Source organism: Phocoena phocoena, chromosome 5, assembly GCF_963924675.1.
Source record: "Phocoena phocoena chromosome 5, mPhoPho1.1, whole genome shotgun sequence".
Classification (NCBI taxonomy): domain Eukaryota; kingdom Metazoa; phylum Chordata; class Mammalia; order Artiodactyla; family Phocoenidae; genus Phocoena; species Phocoena phocoena.
This window is the reverse complement of record NC_089223.1, coordinates 46,218,577-46,233,529: the sequence shown is the minus strand read 5'-3', so window position 1 is coordinate 46,233,529 and position 14,953 is coordinate 46,218,577. Positions and strand designations below refer to the sequence as shown.

The window sequence follows — 14,953 nt, the reverse complement described above, 5'->3', positions numbered from 1 at the left end:
AATTGGTTATTGGCGTTGGAAAACACTCCACATACAAACCCCACTAATTTATTAAACTCTAATTAAGGCAGACTGAATCCATTCAATCTGCAGAAGTTACCCACTGGCTGAAGAATAACAAACTTTTTCTCTCTTGCTTCCTAGTTATTAATATGTAAAAAGAAAACTTTTCTAAAAGTTTTGATTACGGGCCACAATGTTTAGTTATGTGATTACATTCACTGATATTGACAGAACAGAGAGTTCAGGGTCACAGAAGGAATCCTGGTCAGTACCTTGGAGTTTGTCCTCCCATTCTGGGCATTATACCCCATCTTTCAATTTCATGTGAAAGAAGCATTTTAAGCTGAAAAAAAGAGACGACTATTGCCTCAGCACCACTAAAGATGACAAAAAAAAACACGTGATTATTCCAACACACTGGTATTAGCACAAAATAACACCTATTAGGTACTTTTGCATCTAGCTAGTACTGCTTTTAAGTTTTACTGAGAGAGCACTCAAGAATAGTTTATTTCAAAATAGAGTTTACAGGACAGGGTATCTTTTATTAAATTTTCACATAAAAAGAAAAAAGTACACAGGGCACTAATTATAAGTAACACCACAATTAATTGGGCATCATCTCTCTGTAAAGAATAGGCAAGCAATGTATTATTTTAGTAACATTTTTTCCTGGTCTTTCACTTTCTGTATCCTCTTTTCTTGATTTTTGATCATTGAAGACATTGCTGGAAATGTTGATAAAGCAAAGTTAGAAAAGCAACATTACTCAGGCTTTAAATTCTATTAAGCACTTCTTAAAAGGTCAGCTTGCTACCACAGCATAGATACAGCCTGAGCTCAATAAGTTCTCAAAAACTGCAAAGTAGCATATGTTTTAAAAGACTGAAATTATGAAACAGAGCTAAGGGTAAATCCTTGCTCTTTCAGTTGCTTTAAATGAACATGATAGAGAACCCCCTGGTGGTCCAGTGGTTAGGACTCTGCCCTTTCACTGCTGAGGGTACGGCTTCAATCCCTGGTCAGGGAACTAAGATCTCACAAGCTGTGTAGCCCAGCCAATAAATAAATGAACATGAGAAGTATTGTTATAGAAGTAATACATGCTAATTGTAAATAATTTGAACACCTCAGAAGGGTACAAAAAGGGGTAAAGGTCATTGATTTTTTTTTTTTTTTTTTTTTTTTTGCGGTACGCGGGCCTCTGGCTATTGTGGCCTCTCCCGTTGCGGAGCACAGGCTCCGGACGCGCAGGCTCAGCGGCCATGGCTCACGGGCCCAGCCGCTCCGCGGCATGTGGGATCTTCCCGGACCGGGGCACGAGCCCGTGTCCCCTGCATCGGCAGGCGGACTCTCAACCACTGCGCCACCAGGGAAGCCCAAGGTCATTGATTTTGTTCCCTCAATCTGTTGAACTTCCCCATCCCAGGTCATCACTGTAAACCTGTCAGTGAGTATCTTCACATGTACACACACACACACACACACACAGAGTTTTCTTCTTTACACAAATGGAAATGTGTGGTAGAAATTGTTCTGTAGCTTGCTTTTATTCACTTAACAAAACGTCAGCCTCTTTCCAGTTCAGCTCGTGATTTCTTATGACTACACAGTATTCCATTGTGTGGATGCATCATGTTAGTCAATACATTTTTAAAAGTTGTTTCTTATTTTTGTTTATGAACATGCTCTAGGAAATACTTCAGACTTTTGTATGTACAATTTCTCCTTGCAGAATAAATTGCTAGAAGTAGAGTTTCTGGGTAAAAGAACACATGCACTTTAAGTTTTGAGAAATGTTCCCCAAATTCTCTCCAAAATAGCTATTGCGGAATTTCCAAGACACACTCCACCCAGACAGTGCATCCAATGAAAAGTATTCGTCTAAAAAAACTTTTTAAAAGTTTTTTAAACAAATCCAACATGTTTTCCATTTGGATTATTACATGGTAGGATGACTCAGGTGAAGTCCGAAATATAAGTCAAAGTGTGGATAAAAATGGGGCCAATAAGGTAATGCATCTTCCTTAAAAAAGTCATGATAAACTTAAACTCAAACATTTTCCTTTATGTTTATATATGCAGGCATCTGGAGTTATCATAAAGAATTTGTTAATTTTCTTTAGTAACAATTTGGAATAACTTTAGTACATTAAAAAATGTGCATTTTGGAGTTAGAAATTGCAGAGATCAAGTCCCAGCTCTACTACTCACTGTGTGACTTAAAACTTATTGACTGATGGTGATCTTCAGCTTCCTCATCACCAAATGACATAATATTAGCACCCACCTCCCAGTGTTGTGAAGCTAATTAGTAAGACACTGAGTACAGGGCCTGGCACATAGCTGATAAGTGCTCAATAAGTGCTAATAACAATTACTATTATTAATAAGGTTAAATTTATTTTAAAAGGATTTATTCTTAGAAAATTATTTATTATCCTCCATCTAGCAACTTATATTCTCTAGAGATGGAAGATGAAATGAGAATAACATGTATCCTCCAAAATTAATTTCTTTCTGACAAAGGCTCCTGGATTCATGTCAGCAAATCATAAAACATGATAGCCTCCCAAATCCATGGGAACATCCACTTAAAATTTATGCCCCCAAAGTTGTCTATCATCTGCAGAGTACAACAGTTTCTCATTCGGAGAGCTTCAGTATATATTTTTTAAATTTTTTTTTTCATTTTTTATTATTTATTTACTTTTGCTTCAGTCTATTTATATGCAGTTTATCTTTTTATTGAGTGATTCATGGGGTGGCACAGTCTCCTATACCCATGCTAATTTAAATCCTCTATAAGGCTAAATACTGTTGTTTTGTTTTCTGGCTATTAACTGCAAACTTATCTTGGCTACTGCCATACCAATTCTCATCTACAGACCTAACAGGGACAAGAAAGACAGTGTATGGGAAAGTCTCATGTGAAATCAGCCACTCAAAACGTGTGTTCTATTGAGGGCTAGTCAGCCATATTATCATTCCTATTAGATGAAAGAGAAGAGCAGGGCTAAAGTGACCTGCCCAAGGTCACACTATTAATCCAGGCAGTAGGCATGGTTAAGACACTCATATTTTGACTAAGGTTTTCTGAATTTCTTGTTCAAGATCCTTTTCAGTGGGACTACAGATAAGAGGCTTAACCTGAAGGGAAGGTGAGTATTCTTTTGAACAAGGAAGACCTCTCCAAAAATGTACACTGTACCTTCATTCTTCATCTGTAAATCTTCTACCAGAGTCTGCAAGCTTTCCAGTCTGTTCTGAAGCTTCCTGCATGTTTTTCCGGTTGTTTCTATTGGCTGAGACTGTGAAGCTATTAGAAAATTGCTTAGATGTGGTATTAAAAATCTATTCAGTATTTCATCTTAGATATCTTTCTCTTACAGGTTAAACAATCTTTCCTTTAAAATACTGAAAAATTTAAAACACTATTTGAAAATAAAGAAATGTTTTATCTGATACTGCAATACTAGCTTATCTGATTTTGTTTCAAACCAATCTGATTTACTATATTTTAACTAGGTAGCATTAAATGTGATGAGTGTGAAGAACACTTCAAGTTTAATGATACATTCTGCATTATAAATGACAACTTTTCCTACCAAACCTGAGTAGTTCCAGTAACTTAGAGTTTGGAAGCACAAGATTTAATACTGATGCTGGCAACAGCTCTGAGTGTGTGTGTGGCCAAGTGCCCATTTCAGTTCTTGACACCTGAATGAGGATAGTATTAAATGATGGGCGAGGGGAGTACAGATGCTGACATGGCCACAGTGAACCTAGAATAAATGTGGCAGTAGCAACAGAGGACAGGCTAGAAGCATTTGAGCTATCCTCTAGTAAGTATGCTAAGTTTTGTCAACCTCTAAAAAATACTGGTTGTCAATCACAAGATTTTAATTTTGAGCTTAGCCTCTGACTTGCTGTATAACTTTGAAAATACTTTTGATGGCTCATTTTCCTACCAAAAGACTCTTTCACTTCAAGATATTAAATTTTAAAGGCAATCATCTAGGAGTTATTTTGGTTCAAGAGAATAAAAAATAATTTCTCATTGAGAAATTTTTAACGTTAACACAAAACGTATGAAGTTTGATGGGTATCTGACAACAGGGTAAAAAAAGAAAATGCCACGCTATTATGTAACCACAAATTAATAATGGGGTGACCAACAGCACTGTTCTACTCTTGCAATAATACTGCTGTAATTTGCTACTCTAAATTTTTTTCAAATATTGAAGAATAACTTAGAAGCATAAGAGATGAAGGAGGACAGAAATGCAGAAAAAGATGGTAAAACAGAAAATGTACTAAAATCTGTGATTAGGTCCTGATTTCTTTTTTTTTAGGATCTAAAAATATGTTAGGCATAGAATTTCAAAAGACCAGGAACGGACTTAACAATGATGCAACAACTTGCCTAACTTATCCCTTATCAAAGAGAATGATACCATAGAGCGCTGGGGCCGTTTGAATCACTGTCATATATGATGAAAAACATTTCAATTTCAATTCAACATATACATATTTAATGTCCACTTATTTATCAGGCTCTTATTCTAAATCACATCATTTCCCCATCTGTCTTAGTGAATAACAAATGAACTTAAAATTTTAAAAATGAGAACATTTTGGTAAGTTTGTATGATAGACACTTGCACTTACAAAGGCAGAGACTGAAGAGAATGTAAATAAGAAAGAAAAGTCAGACACATCAGAAACAAGAACTAGAATCCTGCAACCTGTGGAACGAAAACCACATTTGCGGAAAGATAGACAAAATGGAAAGGCAGAGGACTATGTACCAGATGAAGGAACAAGGTAAAACAACTAAATGAGGTGGAGATAGGCAATCTTTCAGAAAAAGAATTCAGAATAATGATAGAGAAGATAATCCAGGACGTCGGAAAAAGAACGGAGACAAAGATCGAGCAGATGCAAGAAATGTTTAACAAAGACCTAGAAGCATTAAAGAACAAACAAACAGAGATGAACAATAAAATAACTGAAATGAAAAATACACAAGAAGGAATCAATAGCAGAATAACTGAGGTAGAAGAACGGATAAGTGACCTGGAAAACAGAATGGTGGAATTCACTGCCACGGAACAGAATAAAGAAAAAAGAAAGAAAAGAAATGAAGACAGCCTAAGACACCTCTGGGACAACATTAAACACACCAAAATTTGCATTATAGGGGTCCTGGAAGGAGAAGAGAGAGAGAAAGGACCCGAGAAAATATCTGAAGAGATTATACTCAAAAACTTCCCTAACATGGAAAAGGAAATAGCCACCCAAGTCCAGGAAGTGCAGAGAGTCCCAGGCAGGATAAACCCAAGGAGAAACGCACCAAGACACGTAGTAATCAAATTGACAAAAATTAAAGACAAAGAAAAATTATTCAGAGCAACAAGGGAAAAACAACAAATAACATACAAGGGAACTCCCATAAGGTTAACAGCTGATTTCTCAGCAGAAACTCTACAAGCCAGAAGGGAGCAGCATGATATACTTTAAGTGATGAAAGGGAAGAACCTACAACCAAGATTACTCTACCCAGCAAGGATCTCATTCAGATTCAATGGAGAAATCAAAAGTTTTACAAACAAACAAAAGTTAAGAGAATTCAGCACCACCAAACCAGCTCTACACAAATGCTAAAAAACTTCTCTAAATGGGAAACACAAGAGAAGAAAAGGACCTACAAAAACAAACCCAAAACAATTAAGAAAATGGTCATAGGAACATACATATTGATAATTACCTTAAATGGAAATGGATTAAATGCTCCAACCAAAACAAACAGACTGGCTGAACGGATACAAAAACAAGAGCTGTATATATGCTGTCTACAAGAGACACATTTCAGACCTAGGGACACATACAGATTGAAAGTGAGGGGATGGAAAAAGATATTCCATGCAAATGGAAATCAGAAGAAAGCTGGAGTAGCAATACTCATATCAGATAAAATAGACTCTAAAATAAAGAATGTTACAAGAGACAAGGAAGGACACCACATAATGCTCAAGGGATCAATCCAAGAAGAAGATATAACAATTATAAATATATATGCACCCAACATAGGAGCACCTCAATACATAAGGCAACAGCTAACAGCTGGTAAAAGAGGAAATCAACAGTAACACAATAATAGTGTGGGACTTTAACACCTTACACCAATGGACAGATCATCCAAAATGAAAATAAATATGGAAACAGAAGCTTTAAATGACACAATAGACCACATAGGTTTAATTGATATTTATAGGACATTCCATCTGAAAACAGCAGATTATACTTTCTTCTCAAGTGCCCAGGCAACATTCTCCAGGATAGATCACATCTTGGGTCACAAATCAAGCCTTGGTAAATTTAAGAAAATTGAAATCGTATCAAGCATCTTTTCTGACCACAACACTATGAGATTAGAAATAAATTACAGGGGAAAAAACGTAAAAAATACAAACACATGGAGGCTAAACAATACATTACTAAATAACCAAGAGATCACTGAAGAAATCAAAGATGAAATAAAAAAATACCTAGAGAAAAATGACAACGAAAACACGATACAAAACCTATGGGATGCAGCAAAGGAAGTTCTAAGAGGGATGTTTACAGAAATACTACCTCAAGAAACAAGAAAAATCTCAAATAAACAATCTAACCTTACACCTAAAGGAACTAGAGAAAGTAGAACAAACAAAACCAAAAGTTAGTGGAAGGAAAGAAATCATAAAGATCAGAGCAGAAATAAATGAAATAGAAACAAAGAAAACAACAGCAAAGATCAATGAAACTAAAAGCTGGTTCTTTGAGAAGATAAACAAAATTGATAAACCATTAGCCAGACTCATCAAGAAAAAGAGGAAGAGGACTCAAATCAATAAAATTAGAAATGAAAAAGGAGAAGTTACAACAGACACTGCAGAAATACAAAGCATCCTAAGAGACTACTACAAGCAACTCTATGCCAATAAAATGGACAACCTGGAAGAAATGGACAAATTCTTAGAAAGGTATAACCTTCCAAGACTGAACCAGGAAGAAATAGAAAATATGAACAGCCCAATCACAAGTAATTAAATTGAAACAGTGATTAAAAATCTTCCAACAAACAGAAGTCCAGGACCAGATGGCTTCACAGGGGAATTCTAGCAAACACTTAGAGAAGAGCTAACACCCATCCTTCTCAAACTCTTTCAAAAAACTGTAGAGGGAGGAACACTCCCAAACTCATTCTATGAGGCCACCATCACCCTGATACCAAAACCAGACAAAGATACTACAAAAAAAAGAAAATTAGAGACCAGTATCACTCATGGATATAGTTGCAAAAAGCCTCAACAAAATACTAGCAAACAGAATCCAACAACACATTAAAAGGCTCATACACTATGATTAAGTGGGATTTATCCCAGTGAGGCAAGGATTCTTCAATATACGCAAATCAATCAATGTGAAAAACCATATTAACAAACTGAAGAATAAATCTGTATGATCATCTCAATAGATGCAGAAAAAGTTTTTGACAAAAGTCAATACTCATTTATGATAGAAACTCTCCAGAAAGTGGGCAGAGGGAACCTACCTCAACATAATAAAGGCCATATACGACAACCCACAGCAAACATCATTCTCAATGCTGAGAAACTGAAAGCATTTCCTCTAAGATCAGGAACAAGACAAGGATGTCCACTCTTGCCACTCTTATTCAACATAGTTTTGGAAGTCCTAGCCATGGCAGTCAGAGAAGAAAAAGATATAAAAGGAATCCAAATTGGAAAAGAAGAAGGAAAACTGTCACTGTTTGCAGATGGCATGATCCTAAAGATGCCACCAGAAAACTACTAGAGCTAATCAATGAATTTGGTAAAGTTGCAGGATAAAAAATTAATGCACAGAAATATCTTGCATTCCTATACACTAACAACGAAAGATCAGAAAGAGAAATTAAGGAGACAATCCCATTCCCCATGGCAACAAAAAGAATAAAATACCTAGGGATAAACCTACCTAAGGAGGGTAAAGACCTGCACTCAGAAAACTGTAAGACACTGATGAAAGAAATCAAAGATGACACAAACAGGTGGAGAGATACACCATGCTCTTGGATTGGAAGAGTCAATATTGTGAAAATGACTATACTTCCCAAAGCCATCTACAGATTCAATGCCATCCCTATCAAATTACCAATGGCATTGTTTACAGAACTAGAACAAAAAATCTTAAAATTTGTACGGAGACACAAAAGACCCCGAATAGCCAAAGCAATCTTGAGGGAAAAAAACAGAGCAGGAGGATTCAGACTCCCTTACTTCAGACTATACTACAAAGCTACAGTCATCAAGACATATGGTACTGGCATAAAAACAGAAATATAGATTAGTGGAACAGAATAGAAAGCCCAGAGATAAAGCCATGCACCTATGGTCAACTAATCTATGACAAAGGAGGCAAGGATATATAAGGGAGAAAACACAGTCTCCTCAATAAGTGGTGCTGGGAAAACTGGACAACTACATGTAAAAGAATGTAATTAGAACATTCCCTAACACCGTACACAAAAATAAACTCAAAATGGATTAGAGACTTAATGTAAGACCAGACACTATAAAACTCTTAGAGGAAAATGTAGGAAGAACACTCTTTGACATAAATCACAGCAAGATTTTTTTTGACGCACCTCTTAAAGTAATGGAAATAAAAACAAAAATAAACACATTGGATCTAATGAAACATTAAAGCTTTTACACAGCAAAGGAAACTATAAACAAGATGAAAAGACAACGCTCAGAATGGGAGAAAATATTTGCAAGCAAAGCAATTGGCAAGGGATTAATCTCCAAAATATATAAACAGCTCATGCAGCTCAGTATTAAAAAAACAAACAACCCAATCAAAAAATGGGCAGAAGACCTAAACAGACATTTCTCCAAAGAAGACATACAGATGGCCAAGAGGCACATGAAAAGCTGCTCGACATCACTAATTAGTAGAGAAATGCAAATCAAAACTACAATGAGGTATCACCTCATTGTAGAATGGGCATCATCAGAAAATCTACAAAGAACAAATGCTGGAGAGGGTGTGGAGGAAAGGCAACCCTCTCGCACTGTTGGTGGGAATGTAAATTGATAAAGCCACTATAGAGAACAGTATGGAGGGTCCTTAAAAAACTAAAACTGGAACTACCGTATTATCCAGCAGCCCCATTCCTGGGCATATACCCTGAGAAAACCATAATTCAAAAAGAGTCATGTACCACAATGTTCATTGCAGCTCTATTTACAATAGCCAGGACATGGAAGCAACCTAGGTGTCCATCAACAAATGAATGGATAAAGAAGATGTGGCACATATATACAATGGAATATTACTCAGCCATAAAAGGAAACAAAATTGAGTTATTTACAGTGAGGTGGATGGACTTAGAGTCTGTCACACAGAGTGAAGTAAGTCAGATAGAGAAAAACAAATATCGTATATTAACACATATATGTGGAATCTAGAAAAATGTTACAGATGAACCAGTTTGCAAAGCAGAAATAGAGACAGAGATGTAGAGAACAAACGTATGGACACCAAGGGGGGAAAGGTGGGTGGGGGTGGGATGAATTGGAAGATTGGGATTGACATATATACACTAGTATGTATAAAATAGATAACTAATAAGAACCTGGTGTATAAAATTTCCTCCAAACTGAAAAAAAAAAAGAAAGAAAAGTCATTCTCAGCATTTAAAAGAAGACTCAAAATCTTATAATAAAATAGAGAAAAAAGGTCATTATTCATGTCAGAGAAAGAAACAGATAATATTTACCTATAATATGTATGTATATTTACTGAGGGGTGTGTGTGTATGTGGTATACAGTAACTATTCTATTTAAATAAGACTCAATAAATAAACAAATAAGGAAGACCCACTTAAGCACACACCCACCACACAGCATCAATTAGAGTGTACGTATAAGAACACCATGTGAACCTTTATTAATTCCAATTATAGAACTTTTAAGTCACTGGAGTAGGAAATCAATTACTCTCATCAGTTATATCAGGTTATTCTTACCTTTAACAGAATCAGGTGAATGAACAGGCTTGCTGGATCTATATTGTGGTGTGGAACCTATAGAGTCTTCAGCCGAACTGGTTAGGGATAAGTGAATTGGAGACTTCTTAGGAGAAGAATGGAATGAATGAGAAGCTGAATTTTTCACAGATGGACTTCCTAAAATTTTACAAGAACAAAAGCAAAAGGACAGAATTACTTAAAAATAGTATGCTGCACCTCTCAAAAAAATCAAACTCTCGTGAGACTATGTTCCCAATCATGGGGCTGGGGTGTGTTCTGGTAAAACCCCAAGGCTTTGTGTTGGAACAGAAAAGGGCTACATCATAGGAATAAGGAACTGGACCTGCCCTTGGGGATCCTGAGGTCCATCTTCAAGTCATCTTAATTCCTGATTGGATTAAATTGATCTGGGATTGCTGGTGTCCTTGGTTGTGTACCAGAAGCAAGCATGAATGCTCTCTGGAGGAAGGTGATCATATTCTAAGTCTGAAACCATCTGTACAATTTTTCACATATGTCTGTCATACAATAAAAATAACCAGGCATATGAGGAGACAAAATAACATGGCAGAAAACCAAGAGAAAAAAAATACAGGTAATAGATATAGACCCACAAGGTCTGGATAATGGAGGCGCAGACTACCACAGATTCAACAGCATTACTCCAAACCCCAAATAAGTTCTTCTTAAATAAAGAAAATCATACCTAGGTATATCAATAAAAACCACAAAAAACAAACAAACAAACAAAAAACCCACAAAAAATCCAAAGACAAAAACAGTCTTAAAGCTGCCAGAAGGGCAAAAATGGCAGATTACATTTAAATGAGCAACACTTAAATTTAGAGCTGACTTCTTAGTAGAGACACTGGAAGCCAGAAAACAGTGGAATATTTTCAAAGTGAAGGAAAAATGTTAACCTAGATTCTATACTCAGCAAAAATATTCCTCAAAAATGGGGACAAAATAAAGACAAGTTCAGGAAAACAGAAACTGGGAGAATACATTAAAGGGAACGTTAATGGCATAAGTAAAATGATAGCAGATAGAAAGTAAAGTGTGAATATGTGGGTGTATCTAAATGAATTTTAACTGTACAACACAATGCAAAATGATCCATTATGGTATTTACCTTTACCTTTACATGTGACAACAACTGTATGACAGTTGGAAGGAAAGTGAATGGAGTTAACATGTTCTAAGGTACTCACAACTCATGAGAAAAGGCAAAGGCACTCACATATTAATCTAATAAAACAAGGATATATGTTGTATTCTCTTGGGTAAACATTGAAACAACAGTATAAACATATAAGTGAAGTAAAACCTGAAAGAATTGTTCAATTTCAAATAAATGCTCTTTTCTTCAAAATATTAGTTCTCAAAGATTTCTCACAAGTTAAAGGTTTAAAAATAAAAATTTGCAATTATTTTATTTAAGAATATTATGTTTTTATTTTAGGTATACATAGATACTCTTCTACAAAAGACAAAAGGGCTTCCCTGGTGGCGCAGTGGTTGAGGGTCCGCCTGCCGATGCAGGGGACACGGGTTCGTGCCCCGGTACGGGAAGATCCCGCGTGCCGTGGAGTGGCTGGGCCCGTGAGCCATGGCCGCTGAGCCTGTGCGTCCGGAGCCTGTGCTCCGCAACGGGCGAGGCCACAGCGGTGAGAGGCCTGTGTACCGCAAAAAAAAAAAAAAAAAAAAAAAAAGACAAGAAAATATGGAAACTTACCTTCTTCCATCTATTTCACCTCACACCTCGATTTTCCCTATTTACACTATTACTGTCCAGATTTATAGCTACAGTTTGTTGAATAACCATCATTTTCACAGTATCATTCTTTCCCATTTATTTTGCTCTCTTCCATAAGAAGGCTGATAACGTGTCTGCTGATTTGCCTTCGCCTTCCAAATCTAACATATTCTGTATCATTATCTTTCATGCTTCTTAGGTTTAAAAATTCCTTTTCTGTAATTTTCTCTTGGGGTCCATCATGTCCCTGACTATGGTTTCAGTCATGCATATCCTAATTCTTATTTTTCTAAGGCTTTCCTCTGTAATGTTATTATTTTTTCTTTTCCATATCTAGCCCGAGTTGTGCCATTTTGTTTTTCAATAGATTCTGTTATCTTTCAATCTCTTCCTTGATCTCCTTGTTTTATAGAGAACATTTTGTCTTTGGAAAGTATATAGAGAACCATCCGTCTCATTTCTTTTTCTTTTCTTTTCATCCATTCAGTAATTATTTATTAAGGACCTGCTATGTGCCAGGAAAGTTCTAGGTACTGGATATATCAGGGAACCAAACAACTAAAGACATATGCCCTTGTGCAGCTTTCGTCTAGCAGGAGGTGACACACAATCAACAACATGAATTAGTAAGTTACATAGTATAAAAAATGCTAAGTGTAATTTAAAAAAAGAAAAAGATAAGGGGGACTGGGATTGTGAGAGGGTTATAATTTTTACATAAGGTGGTGAGAGTAGGTCTCACTGGGAAAGTGACATCTGAGCAAAGGCTTTAAAGGTGGTGAGGAGACTAGCAGTGTGGAGGGAACCATTGAAAGGGGAGCCACTGCAGGGTTTTAAGCAGGCTCCATTTCTGTGCTTTCATTAAAAACTCACCTGCAGATGGGAATGCGAAGCAACTAGGTGGATCTTCCAACTCTCCTGTGTGTAATGTGACTGGCTCTCTGGAAGCATAAGAATGGTCATGCAAAAATTCCATTTCAAAACTCAGTGTTAAGATTTATTGACAGAAACAAGCTAATGAAGGCAAAAGTGATGGCTTAAAATATAAGCCCAGGGCTTCCCTGGTGGCACAGTGGTTGAGAGTCCACCTGCCGATACAGGGGACCGGGTTCGTGCCCCAGTCCGGGAAGATCCCACATGCCACGGAGCGGCTGTGCCCGTGAGCCATGGCCGCTGAGCCTGCGTGTCTGGAGCCTGTGCTCCGCAATGTGAGAGGCCACAACAGTGAGAGGCCCGCGTACCGCAAAAAAAGAAAAAAAGCCCAAGATGGCAGCCATAACCCAAAACTGCAGAAGTCCTAAAATACCCTATGAGGGAGATCCAAAGTTGCATCATCTCTGTGTATTCAGTGCCCATGAACATTTTGCAGAATGAAAAGGTAATAATATATAATCTTGGTTAGAAAATTCATTTTTGTGTAATAATAGCTATAAAACCCAATGTTTCTCTTATGGATTCTAAGAGATGCAATCTTAATGACTCATTTAAAATTTTAAAAACCAAAGGAAAAAAACACCTCTCTTAGCAATAAGTATTGCTTTACAAAACTATCAGACCTATTTAAATCAGTAAGTTGAACTAAACTACACAGTTCTCTGTAGGATGGGTACCAGTTTGATAATATTATGACAGCAGCTCTGAAGGTGGTGCCCTTGCAAAGAGGGTTTGTGAGGTCAACACTATTTTTATTACAATACTAAGGTATTACTTTCTTTTTAACTCTCGGTCTCAAACAAGTGTATAGTGGAGTTTCCCAGAGGCTCCATGATATCTGATACCACAGCAGATAAATGCAGAGGCAGATATGAGAATACAGCTATCTTTTATTAAGTCATGCGTTAAATTGATGATTTAAAGATTTTTAACGATTAAGTCTTAATGACTTTTTTTGAAAGACATATTTTTCATAATAAAATATGTTATTATGGTAATATATAATGTACTTTGTTACTTTTAAGTGAATAAATATCAAAATGTTTTAATTTTTTAATGCTTAAAATTAAATTTTATTTTCCAATACTAAAAATGGAAATGGCCTATATAAACAAAAGCTCTTTGGAATCCTCACTGACATTTGTGAGTGCAAAGGGATCCTGAGACCAAAAAGTTTGAGAATATTAGGAGGAAAGCCTTGGAAAGGAAGGTCATGGCTATATTGTGGCTAGTTTTAATTATCAGGGAAAGCAGTTTGTTCTTGCTGAAGTAGGCAATGGGGAGCCTTTGAAGGTTTGGGGGCTGGAAACATAGTCTGAGGTGTACTTCAGGCGATCAATCTGAAATTGATGCACAGAAGTGACTGGAACTTGCAAGAGATTGGAGATTTAAAACATCCACACTAAACACTGTAGAGTCCACCACGATGGTACATGCGAATGGTAAAATGGCCTAAAAAGTAGGATGTGGTAGGATGAACAATGGCTGCCAAATATATCTGTGTCCAAATGCCAAGAACCTATGAATGTTACCTTATATGGCACAAGAGACTTCGCAGATGTGATTATGTCAAGGATCTTGAGACGGGGAGATTATCCTGGATTATGTGGAGATATACCTACATTATCTAAATGCCATCACAAGCCTCTGTACAAAGAGGAAGGCAGGGGGAGATTTCACACAGAAGAGAGAAGGTGATGTGACAATCTCAGCAGAAAGACCGGAGGATGCTATGTCATAGGGTGTGAAGATGGAGAAAGGAGCCACAAGGCAAAGAGTGCAAAGAATGAGGCTCTAGAGGCCCAGAAGCTCTAAAAAAGAAAGGTAAGGAAATGCATTAATCCCAAGGGCTTCTGCAAGGAGTGCAGCCCTGCCATCATCTTGATTGTTCAGGTACTCAGAGGCAGAACACAGGAGCAGTTACAAGCCTGAGCTCAGGAACCAGCTAGACCTGAGTTCAAATCTGGCTCCTCTATTTACAGGCTGTATGACTTGGCAAATTGCTTGGCAAGCTGAGTCTCCATTTCTAGCCTATATACAGGGGTAATAATGCCTATATCATAGATTCGATTAGACAGACTAAATGAGATGAGTCTAAAACACCCATACAATAGTAAAAATAAAAATATGCAGTAGATAGCTGCAGATATTATTAACAGGAACGATGTAATGTTAC

At 36.8% G+C, this 14,953-nt stretch overlaps 1 protein-coding gene across 1 annotated transcript in view; it reads right to left on the bottom strand.

The window, feature by feature from the left end:
• Positions 1 to 654: 654 nt before the first annotated feature.
• The window catches only part of CCDC158 (coiled-coil domain containing 158), a 77,808-nt gene continuing 63,509 nt past the window's right edge, over positions 655 to 14,953 (bottom strand). The window contains exons 20-23 of the mRNA XM_065878100.1: positions 12,718 to 12,785; positions 10,086 to 10,244; positions 3,215 to 3,322; positions 655 to 731 (exon numbers count right to left, since the gene is read on the bottom strand). Coding sequence (XP_065734172.1) covers positions 655 to 731; positions 3,215 to 3,322; positions 10,086 to 10,244; positions 12,718 to 12,785 — 412 coding nt within the window. The remainder of the gene's footprint in view (positions 732 to 3,214; positions 3,323 to 10,085; positions 10,245 to 12,717; positions 12,786 to 14,953) is intronic.